We start from the raw sequence: 12,622 nt of genomic DNA, 5'->3' as shown, positions 1-12,622 counted from the left end.
TGGAGAATATCAGTATGAAGATACATGATCTGGGACTTAGACTTCTGACTATGACTGAAGTGGCTGAGGCGTGATGGCCTTGACATTGGAAGTAGCACATGTAGCACTTATAACCTCACAGCAGCTGGTTTTACCTTTGGTTATGGTGAGCAATCTACGATCAAAGTGGTTAACATTTTCCCCAGTTCTTCCTATCCCACCCACATAGGAGGTTTGGATAGAACACTTATTATCAGTTTTAGAAAAGAGACTAGGTGTTTATTGCTGCAGCAAAGAAATGTCTTTTTTTGTGGCATCCAGCGGATACCTCTTCAGTACCACTCTACTCCTGGATGTAGAGCTAAGGCATTCTCCCTTGGAATGAATTCCTCTGTTGATGGATGTGCTGTTACAGTTCCCAGAGGGAGTTGACCAAAGGTGACTGCTTCCAAGAAAAACCAAATGAAATTCCAGTTTCCTGAGCCAGCAGAATGCATTGAAAGCCCTAAACTCCTGAGAATGGGACAGTTCTTTTATTGTGACCTCCTCTCCATCCACTCTCCCTATCCTTCTCACATGCTGCTAACCCTCTCCGCAGAGAAAGCAGAGCCTGATCCCCATTGTTCCTTCTGTTAGGGGGAAAGGATGTCCTGTGCTAATCCCATACAGGCTTTGTGGGCTCCACCCCCACTCCAGACCAAAGCCATCAGGACATTGGGAAAGACAAATCCCGTCACCACCAAAGGGAAGGTTGCTGGGACCTGAGGGTGGAGTTAAGCAGCCAGGTTGGGTATAAAAACCAAACACGTGGGCCTTGGGGGTCGCTCGCTTTGTCGCTCGCCTCCTGGCCTCACGGCTCCTGGCTTTTGGCCAGCTCTTAGGTTAATAAAAGGTTTATTTACAAGGGAAGGGGAAATGAGGAAATGTACAGCTCAGGGAGAAAAATGGGAGACAAAGTTTTAAATGCGTCCTACCTGATCCGCTGATCTGGAATCCCAAATGGCACTCTGAGAGCTGGCCGCGAGCCAGGAGCTGTGAAGCTAGGAGGCGAGCGACAGAGCGAGCGACCCTCAAGGCCCACGTGTTTGGTTTTTATACCCAACCTGGCTGCTTAACTCCACCCTCAGGTCCCAGCCACCTTCCCTTTGGTGGTGATGGGATTTGTCTTTCCCAATGTCCTGATGGCTTTGGTCTGGAGTGGGGGTGGAGCCCACAAAGCCTGTATGGCATTAGCACAGGACATCCTTTCCCCCCAACACTTCTCCCCCAAGATCATTTGAAGTGAAAGCTTATTTCTGATTATTTATTTATTTATTTTAAAATATTTATTTATTTCTTTATTTATGTAAGCACTGGGTACAGCCAGAAGTGCGGGAGGGTGAGAGAATTCACCAGAGCCAGAGCGGGGAACAGAACAGGCAGACTGACGAAACACACTGCTGAGGGGAGCAGTGGGCGCGGCAGGAGAGGTCTGCTGGCTATGTGGGACCTTCTGGGCGGCCGGGGATAGAACCGAGGCTGCGCGCAGCTTCGCAGCCCAGCGCTCAACTGCTGTGCCACCAGGGGACGTCCCCTGATTAGTTTATTTATACTAAGACTTGCTCTTGCAGGGTCTAAATATGATTAGTCCAACAATACTATCTTGCAGGGTGAGGCAGTTTTTGCCTTGAGAATGAACACATTCTTGTGCTCAGCAAGCAAAATGTTGTTACTTGTTCAGTTTTATCACAGTACTTGCAATTTATAAGCCACCTGAGCTTTGAACTTCTTTCTTCATTTCTTAAGGTGAGATGACAAACTATCCCTTGAAACTTTCCAATAGAAACCAATGATCATTGTAACATTTAGCTATTCTTTCCATAGGCCAAGCTTGCTATAAAGCTCTAAGGGGAAAGAAGTTCTTTTTGCTTATAGAGAACAGGTTTTACTTTCTCTTGAGAAAGTTCTCTGGGCAAAGACAGGTACTACTTTATATATGTCATCTCACCAAATCCTTACCACAAAAATATGAGGTTGATAATAATATTATCCCATTTTAATTATGCGGAAACTGAGGCTGAGCAGGTTAACAAACTTAGCACAAGATGATGCAATAGATGATGCAATGAGGTAGCTATGTTGTTGACCTGGAATTTACAACCAACTTTTCTGACTCCAACTTTTCTGACTTATGTGTAATTACCGACACCTAGCTCTTGGTGTGCCCTCATCTCGGGGTGATAATACTGGTAATAACTTTTAAAACATGGAAGTTTTCATACAAGAGTGAGATAATAGAACATGTGAAATAATAGGAAGCATTCCTGTCCAGTGAATTCACTGTGTTCTCTGCATGAATTAAATGGTAGCACAGACACAGTGAGTGTAGAGATTTCTGGAACATTCATGAGGATCTAACTGTGGATCAAAGGTGAGTCTAGAAAATGCCCTCTGACTTCTTGGGATAGTAGCAAGGGCTCTCAGTGTGATTTTCATTTCTATATAGTTTTGGCTGCCCATTAAATCATAAATCCACAAAAGGATGAAAAGAAGGGATGGGGCTCCTAGGGTAGAGGGGAAAGGAAAAATTCAGCAAGCAGTAAAGAGAAAGTAGAAGTTGAGGTCATGAAATAATGTGAAAAAGAATTAGAAGTTCAGATTAAAGGAATTTAAAATACAATGAAGAAAAATATTGACTTGAAATGTTAAGAGTTAGGATAGTATATAAAGGCTAGAATGAACTTTAAGTAAAATAGTAGATAAATTTAATGTAAATAAAAAGACTGATACCATAGAAATGAAAAACTGAAAACAAGTAGATGGTATTGAGGACTAAACATAGCATTTAAGAATTTAAAAGGTAGATTAAAACTTTTAAACTAAAAGATAGGGTTGGGGGAATTTTTTTTTTTTAAATAAAAGCAGTCTGATTGGGAGGTCGGTGGGAGGAGGGAGGAAGGGAGAGAAGTAAATCCACTGTAGCAGATCACAAACGTGATTTATCTGTTGTTGGGGGACAAGGGTGCAGGATCGGAGTGCACAGTGTCCCCAACTGTAGAAATGACAGCTTTTATAGCTGCGGTGCCCAGGAGAGTTTACAGAATACCCTGATACCCTAGCTCTGAATATTATTCCACCACTTTCTGTTTACCCTGAGCAATAAGAGCCCTTCTCCTTATTTAAAAAAGCAGTTGCTAGCTGAGCTTCTGGTAACTCAACAACCTTGATTGGCTGCCCTCTATTGATCTCTCTGGGGAAGTGCATTTGGAAATGAGTTTGCCCAGCAGGGAAAAGCAACAGCCGCATCCTTCAGTGAGTGGGGTAAAAGATTTATTTTACTTGTGTTTGTTGAGTTGTGTAAGCTCTTTGTAGATCTTTAATATCAGTCCCTTATCTGTTGTATGGTGTGCAGATATTTACTCCCATACAGTAGGATGTCTCTTCTTTCGATTACTATCTCTCTTGCTGTACAGAGCTTTTTAGTTTGATGCAGTTCTCCTTTGTTTTCCTTGCCTCTGGAGATGAATCCTTAAAATGTTTCTCAGGTTTATCTCATGGAGTGTTTTGCCTATGTCAGGACTTACATTCAAGTCTTTTATCCATTTTGAGTTGATTTTTGTGTATAGTAGGAGACCGTGTAGTCTAGTTTCATTATTTTGCAATGGCAGTCCAGTTTTTCCAATACCATTTATTGAAGAGGCTTTCCTTGTTCCTGTGGCATTTTCTTTGCTCATTCGTCATAGATATGTGTGGTTTTATTTCTGGGCTTTCCATTTGATTCCATTGGTCTGTGTGTCTGATTTTTTTCCAATACCATGCCTGAAGTCTGGGAGTGTAATACCTCACTCTTTCCCTTTATAATCAGGAGAACTTTCACTATTTAGGGTTTGAGAAATTCAAAAATTCTTCCATTTCTTTGAATATCTTATCATTGGATTTTTGAACTCTGAATCAGATAGGAAAATAAAGATTTTTCCATGTCTTTGTAGTTGACTTCTAGAGATTTTCTCTCTCCCTGTGGTAAAATATTCTTTTGAGGACTCAGGTGCTTTTGTTGTGTTCTTCCATCTCCCCACTTAGTAGCTTTCTAAGGTGTTGTGTATTCAAGTTTTCTAAGGTGCGGTACTTCCAATTTTCCAGTAGGTGGCACTGTATGTCAGTCTGAAGTAATTTGTAACTGCCTGCTCTGGCTTGGAGGTGGGGTAAGATGGTCTCCATCATCACTAGTGAAACTGGCCTTTACAGCAGTACCACAGGCCTGTCTTTATAGTCTACAGGCCAGGCTTTCAGTGCTGCTTTACAGTATCAGCTCCAGTTCCAAAGGGCTTGGGGGCAGTGCAGCGCCTTTATGAGTGTTGTCTTCCTCACTGGGGATGCTGTGCAGCTAGCTCATGGCAGCACTTCTGAATCTATCTCCCCACAGTTAGGAGTAATCTTCCACACTAAGCAGCTCTCCCCTCTCTCTGAGTCTGCCCTATTAGAGGAGCAAGGGCTTGAATTAAGGTTTCAGCCTGGGGCTGTCTCCAGGCACCTTCTTTACTGACCTTTTGTTGAATGGAGGTGAATTTCTGCAGTATCTTTTGTCCTTGTAACATCGGTCTCCAAAGTCCAGAGGTGCTCTAGTTTGCCCCAAGTTGCAGAATCCGCAGAGTCTAGTGATCCTCTGGACTACTTTATCATCCTGGGAGTGAGGGAGTAAAGTGGCATTTTTTCAGGTGAGATCAACTTTAGGTTTACTTGGAAGATTGGATATGTGTAGAATAGTTGGCAAGAAACAATAATGCTTACAATATTCTATTTATTTTTAAAATACTGATTTATTCTACTATTAAAGTAATTCATAATATTACAGAAAATGTAGAAAATACAGAAGAGCTAGAACTACACTCCCACAATCACCCTCTATCATTTTATGATTCTAATTCTGAATAATGCAAATTTTGCACATTCATGCTACTACTTGCTTACACAAAGTTTCAGTTGCAGCAATTATCCCCAGGAAACCTCAGGGAGGAGCTTATGAAACTCTCTTCACCTCACCCACCCCCCAAGAATTCTCCAGGCATGCACTCCCTGGCAACACTCCAGTGCCACAGCGGATGCCCTCCTGCTACCACTGTCTCCCGCTCAACTGCAGACTATGCAGCATTCCTTGAAATGACACAGCTTCTCTCTGCTTTGTTATGAGAAGAAAATAATATCCTCCCACAATTCCCAGGATTAAATACATTCAGAAGGTGTCCCAGCAGTGCAGCTTGTACCTTAAAATGGTTTGCAATTCTTTAATGAAAATACTCCTAAGTACTTTCTCAAAGAGCATTGTGACTCAGAAATGAATCCAATGGACGCTCAGTTGGACAGCAGCAGATTACCCCTGTCTTCCACTGACCAAGCCTTTCTTACTGAGTGGAAGTCTGGGAGCCTGACATCTAGTCTCAGGATGAGTTTTCAGAAGCAGTTCCCAAACTTCTGGGAGGCTCTCCTCACTGCTTTGCTATATATGCCCAGATATTTTAGCCCCAAGGAGTTTGAAACCACTGTTATATACGTCAAATGGAGATGACACACAGCCTCTCTAAGGAGGTACCAGAAAGAATCACATGGGATAACCTAAGTAAATTATCAGCACATGCTTGGAACATAGTATCATTATAATCTAAAGATACAGGCTATTGCCATTATTTTCATTATAGTTTGAAAAAAATATAATGCATGCATTTTTGTCACTAATTATTCTTTAAAACAAGATGTAAATGGCTCTGTAATATTTCACAACGTGAGTACCAAAAAGACTTTTACAATTCTGTATTGTTGGACATGAAGATAGCTTTTAATTTCTGACTAACATGAATTGTCAAAATGAGTATTTTTGCACACAACTCTTGTTCCTTATCTGATTTTTTTTCTAGCTTTCTAGGACATGAATTTTTTTTAACATGAATTTAGTTAAAATGGTATAGCTTCTTTTGGCTTTGTCTTGCAAGAACTCAGACTTTGCTCTCCAAGCCAACCTCTTCATTGAGGTATTACCAGTTTCTGAAAAGAAATCATTGACTTGTGCGTCCCTATTAGTTTTAGTTATTGCTGCAGTTTTGTCTGTCTCAAGATAGGGGGGAAGGCGTGATGGTGGTGGGTGTGGTAGGAGTGGGAGACAGTGGAGTTAGAAGGGAACTTCACAAAGGCTGTCCAGTGGTTACCGTTAAGCCGGATGTCTCATTTTAGTGTTCAGACTGGGTTGGCAGAACACGGTCATGTGGATGTTTTTGTAAGATCTGTGGGCACCACTTGAGTAGGCTCGTCCTTGGGGGCTACAAAGAGCAGAGTTTCCCACATCCCCATTCCTCACTTATCTCTCCAATTTGTACTTCATGTCTACCTTCACTGTAGGTGGGTGACTTTGCTCATGACTGCCTGGTCTGAATTAGTGTCACATACAAGTTGGGCTCTTCGATGTTGGTGATAACAGGGCAGCAGGGTAAAGGGCATCTCAATCTAGGACCAAGATGTCAGTGAGACGCCTGGCTGTAGCCACCTGCCTGCATTGAGACAGCTGGGAAAGCAATGGGCATGTCACCAGGGCAAAATGAAACTGACAACAGTATGTCTGATTCTGTTTGGCTGGTTGCTTTTCTGCATCCTCTCGAGCTGATGGCAACAGGCACAAACTGAGCCCAACACTGGGGCAGCCCTTTCCAGGCAAACGGGGCAGCGAGGGGCGGAGCGGCTCGCTTTGTAACATGAGTACTTTGCCTCTTGGCACGCAAAGTTTAAAACAATATAGTTTAAAACAGTATCTGAAATAGTTGCTGGATGTTTGGTTTAGTTTTTCATTGAAATAACTAAGAGCTTTGGGATATATTTTCTTTTATGTCTATTCAAGGCATAAGTAAGGCTACTAGGCATTATCAATATAAATTTGAAAATGAAGACTAAGCAAAGGTTTTGGGGAAGAGTAAAATATCATAAATATACATTTTCTTCATGCCTTTGTGTGTGTGGTTACACCTCTTTGATCTAAAACAGTTCATAATAAAGATCTTCCTCTAACCATCAACACGGAAGAGTTGGAATACTATTCTTAAACAGACAGAAACCGGGCTACAATTTTAAATATTCAAGTGTTTGTAACACTGTGTTTATATAGTTTTGGGGTAAATGTTCTGTGAGGGAAATCTGAGATGACTTTCAAGCCATTGAAGTTTCAGATTATTTTATTGGTTTTATCTTTAATAATATACATCTGGGACCTCTAACTTTCAGCTGTGTTATACTTGTCATATTTATTTGGAAATTACTTGTTTAGAATAAACTCTGTTCATAACAAAATGTTACAGACAAAACTATTTAGTTCAGTATATAACCTATTTAACATCCAGTGCAATGAAAATAGTAGAACAAATGTTTACACTGGTACCAGTTACATAGATATCATTAAGTTTAATGTAATAATTATATTGAAAGAGTGTTGTTTTGCCAGCAAGTACAGGGCAGGTTCTCTACCTATTGGGGTGGTGGGGGAAGGCTGGCAGGTCTTCCAACTCCCAGGGAATCTTTATGCTTTCTTTTTGGGCTCTTTCTGGCATTGTCTTTTGTAGCAGCGGGAAGGCCACAGGGCAGGATCTTTATGATGGAGCAGACAGGGGTAAAGGAGGAATCTTGAGCCATTGGTGGATTTTTCAGGCTTTTATTGGGATTTTACCAGGTACATGGCAGGTAGGGGTGTGGGGTGGGGGTGGGGGCCGGGAGGCTGGCAGGCCACCCAGCCCCCAGCGAGTCTTTGCTCTTCCTGGGCTCGCCAGCGTTCTCATGGCCTATGCTTCTCTGCTGGGGCTGCTCTTTCACTTGTTCTTCTTCTCTCTTTTGCTCTGTTGTTCCGCTGGCGTCCCCGTGATGCCGCCCTTATAAGCCCAATCTCTCAGCCCAGGTGTACCCATCTATGTATGCCCACACCCTACTCCAGGTGCCCGCCATCGGGCATGCATTCAGGACCGCAGAGTTCCATCATTAATCCTAATGGCAGAGGGCAGAAAAGCCTGATACTTTACTTACTCTACATCTTGTGGCCTTGCCTCTCTGTAGTCCTCGTCCTCTCGTAGCCGTCCCCCGCTGTAGCTGTTCTTGTCTGTGAGTGACACTGCCCTTATATGCTCAGCCTCCAGGCATGCTTACACACACCCACACCATGCTCCAGATGTCCACGTTCAGGCCTGCGTGACTGGGTCCACTCTCCCAAGTGCTTTCTGCATTCAAGGCGGCAGGTGATAGCCACAGAGGCCAATGGTATAAAAGCCTGACCACTTCACTTACCCTACAGGTGTACTTGAAGAAAGCATGCAGACTAAAACATGAAAAATGAGTTGGGAGTTGTGAAAACATCAAGGAATTTTCAGGGCTTTTATACTTATGAGTGGGAGGGGAGAAAAGGCCTAAATTAGTGAGGTGGGTTTGCAAACTTGCTTGTATTTTTTGCTGCTCACTCCTGATTCAGGCTCCTCAGCAACCTTGTGAAGCAGAGACCACATGCTACCGAGATGCAATTCCAATCAATTGTTGTGGATTTTACTCACCTGGTGGAGAGGTGCTGCGAAGCAGAGAAAAGTGAAATGTGTTTCCAAAAAGAGGTATTCCTATTTCCTGTGTCCTCTCTTAGCACTGTTAGGATTTACTAAGATAAAAAATAGTAATAGAGGATTATTACAAGAAAATCCCTTTTTCTACCCCTATCATGAACTCAGACGTTGTAGGTAATAGTGTCTGAACAGAGGAATGCAAGTGTGGTTAAAAATAAAACAGAAGCAGCCTTCATCGTCAAACAGGCTGGCTCTGGTTAAGACTGGGGTTAAGTTTGCCGGTGGCCCTGGGAAATGTTTTCACAGGTAACAATTTTCATGAGTCCATTAATTACCATCAGTGGCTCCTTTCTACCTATTCAGCTAACTGGTACATGTGCTTATGTGAAAAGTAATTTATCTCTAGGTTAGTCATTGGGAGGCAAACAACGGGCCTCAGGTTAAATCTGCTTCACCTTCTGTTTATGTAAATAAAGTTTTATTGGCTCTCTGCCATACACATTTATTTACATGCTGTCTCAGTCTACTTTCTCTGGCTACAACACTGGAATTGAATGCAGCGTTGCAGGATTGAGCAGTTGTGACAGAGACTGCAAAGCCCCAAATATTTACTATTTGGCTGTTCACAGAAGTTTGCTAACTCCCAGACTAGCTGCTAAACAACAGAAAATAATCACCTATATACAGCCTATTTATTTCTTTAAAACCTTTTGATTTTTTGCAAAGCTTTCAGAAAACATGCTTCAGCCTGTGTACAACCCTATATCCACACAAGCACTTCTGCTAAGGAGGCTGTGCTTGTGAATCCCCAGGGGAATTTTCTTGCCAGGGTCTTGTTCCTGAGCATGAATACTACTTGCACAGCTTTTCATCATAGCATTATTGGAGTTGTCTTCAGTGCCTGAATCTCTTCAGTGTGGAGATGGGAATGGAGTCAGTAAATGTGTCAGGGCTGGAGTTTATTGAGGACAGCATGGCTCAGAGCTGGCTCCTTACTATTCCTTCCATAGAAGGAATAAAATGAGAAACTCAGTCATACAGGGCAAATTTGGATCATCCAAAGAAGAGGCATCTCACTTATCAAAATAACAACATGAATTGTGAACATTGGTAGGGTCAAAGAGAAATTTCTGTTCACAGAAATTCTCTCTTCTATGTTAATGAAGAATAATAATTATGGCCTAAGATATTTATTTATCAACCAATGGGATATGAGTATAGAAAAGTTTAATGTGAACTAGCAGAAATTTGGACAGTCTGAAATTATGGCTTGAAAATAACATAAGGCGTTTAATATAAAAATAAGTGAAGTTCTCTCAGCAATCCCTTCCAGGTCTACCCATGTTACAAATGGCATTTCTTAAATCTTTTTTGATCACTGAGTAATATTCTATTGTGTGTATATGCCACATCTTCTTGATCCAGCCATCTGTTTTGGAACATTTGGGTTGCTTCCATATCCTGGCTATTGTGAATAGTGCTGCCATAAACATAGGAGTGCAGGTTTTTGTGTTTCTTGGATAGGTTCCTAGGAGTGGAATCTCTAAATCATAAGTCAGAAAGAAAGAGATAAAAATTGGATGGTTTCATTTATGTATGGATTATAAGAAACTGAACAGAGGGTCAGTGCAAAGACAAAGCTTGCATGTTGACCATAGATCTGAGGCATACAGCAGGGGAGGGAAAGGGGCGGGGGTCAAAACAGGGGAGGGAAAAGCATAAGGGATTGTGGTGATGGATCATGGGTGCTATGGTGTTGGGAGAACTACAAGGACTATAACTGAGGGGAGAAATAAATTACTGTACAAAAATGAACAATGACGTAAGAAAATAAATTTAATAAAAAAGTGAAGTTCTGCTTTTAAAATGTGATATAACATAAGTTCATTTGAGAACTTGACCTGCTGGTTAGGTCATCTATACAGTCATGTGCAGACTACCTGTATGGTGATGGTGCCATCCTGGCGAAGCTGCAGCTAGCTTAATGTCACAGGGTTCTACCCCAGCAGCATCACACATCTCAGATCTACCACATCTCTTGGTAGATCATTTTCTCTTGCACTTGATTAAACTTGTGTTGTTTTGTTAATCATGACCCCTCAGTATATAAAATTCACTGCTAATGTTACTATAGGAGGTCACATGAGGTAATTGATCTGGATATTGGCAAGTTGGTATGTTCAGAGAGTAACTAGAATGGAATAAAAGGATTGAAAACCATGACACAAGGGACAGAGACAGACAGACTGGTGACTTAAAGATGGAAGCCATAGGATGGGTGATGTCACAATCCACTAAGCAAGATTATAGGAAATCATAGTGTAGCTAATTTGGTCTCAGTGTAAAGGAAATCTTTTGTTTTTCTTTTCTCTGCTTTTGGCATTCCATCATGATTTTTTTTAAAAGATTTATTTATTTATACATACAAGAGCCGGGGTACAGGCCAGAAATACAGAGTGGGGTGAGAGGATTCACCAGAGACAGAGAGGGGAACAGAACAGGCAGATTGACTGAAATACACTGCTGAGGGGAGCAGCAGGCGAGACAGGAGAGGTCTGCTGCGCCATGTGGGTTGCTCCCTGGCCAGCCAGAGATCGAACTTGTGCTGCAGAGGCTGCAAATTGCTTCATAGTGCAGTGCTTAACCCCTTGCACCACCAACATAATAAAATCTTTCTTGGGTCTTACCTGAGGATGTGGAGTAAACATTCCTTCTTATTTCATGAAGCACATTTCTTACTATTATAATAGTGTTCTTGATACCTTCCTTCTACCTTAAGGACACTGTTTTCCCCCACATTTATTATAACATATTAGAAAGTTGCCAAGGGATTACTTAATAAATGAGGTTAAGTCTATGGGAAAATTTCCCATACACATAGATTTTACCAAGGAAGAAAGATACCTTACATTCCAGAAGTATTAAAAAAAAAAAAAAGATTCCAGTCTCATTAGATAGGTTAGTTACAGTACTGTTTGAGGATGGGAGGAAGGACTAAATTAATAGACTTCTCAGCATTTCTTTGGGGCTCTTAGGAGAGAAAGACATCTACCCCTGTGTGTGTGTGTGTGTGCGTGTGCGTGTGCGTGTGTGTGTACATACCTTAGCTGCAGAGTTGTACAGTTCTAGCCCCACTTACCTAAAGAAGTTTTCACTTTTACCTACTTGAGTTTTCACAAATAATTTTTATTTGAATGAAGACAATACAAGTAAAAATTAGGGAAAATGACTGAAATTCATGTAGAATTCTGTAGCAGTGTAAGTGAAGGGGGTGGAGATACTCTTCTATATTAGAGCTTATCTTGAGTTTATGAACCTGATTATGTAATTATTAGCTACAACAGTTTTAAAATTCAAGGAGACATTGCTGTCGATGGCTCATTTTTTAATCCTGCGGCAGAGAATCTCACATACTTTATGAGAAGGAAGAAATTATTTATTTATTTCAATTCTGGGATCCTGAAAGTGGGAGAAGCTCTGCAGTTAATTAAGTCCTAAACTAAGGAATTAGTCCTATGGGAAATTCTGGGAGTTGGAACATTAGAGCCATCTCAGGCATACCACAGGAAAATCTTGAGGATTTACTATAGCTGTTGAGTGTTTTTCCTTATTTATCTTTCTCACAGATATACTTTGCTTTTTCTCCTAGGAGTCCAAACTGATTGAAAAATGCCAATCTCTCTTGGGAGGCTAAATGATCACAGAAAATGTCAATATTGGATTTTTTGCTGAAATCCTCATCTTATTTTTCAAGAATTATGAAACACATGTCTAACACTGAAAATAAGAATCAACAAAATGTTTCAGCTTCTCACAATATTACTCAAGAACACCAGTAGAGAAATTTTATTGTAACCCTTAAACAACTCATTTCATTTCCATTTTCTTCCCCACCCCCACCTACAAACTTTCTCCTTTTCAGAAGCAACACAAAAGCTTTACAAAAACCTCAGGTTGATGGAATGGGCTACCATGTCTAGCTGGGAACTGGCTGTGGGTTTCCACAGTGAAAAAGGCACTGAGTGCTCCTTTTCTTTATATTGTACTGACAATTATTATTGATGAACTGAATAAAATGTGCTTTATGATAAATA

General features: G+C 41.2%; 1 protein-coding gene across 1 annotated transcript in view; it reads left to right on the top strand.

Annotated features, from left to right (window-relative positions):
• Positions 1-12,222, top strand: part of LOC311171119 (alpha-fetoprotein-like) — a gene marked incomplete at its 3' end in the record, with an annotated part of 39,860 nt that extends 27,638 nt beyond the window's left edge. The window contains exons 13-14 of the mRNA XM_084233730.1: positions 8,447-8,579; positions 12,178-12,222. Of these exons, the coding sequence (XP_084089856.1) occupies positions 8,447-8,579; positions 12,178-12,222 (178 nt within the window). The remainder of the gene's footprint in view (positions 1-8,446; positions 8,580-12,177) is intronic.
• Between the last annotated feature and the right edge of the window lie 400 nt (positions 12,223-12,622).

This window comes from Talpa europaea (genome assembly GCF_964194135.1).
Source record: "Talpa europaea genome assembly, chromosome: 5".
In the NCBI taxonomy this organism is placed as follows: Eukaryota; Metazoa; Chordata; class Mammalia; order Eulipotyphla; family Talpidae; genus Talpa; species Talpa europaea.
This window is presented reverse-complemented; position numbering and strand designations above follow the sequence as displayed.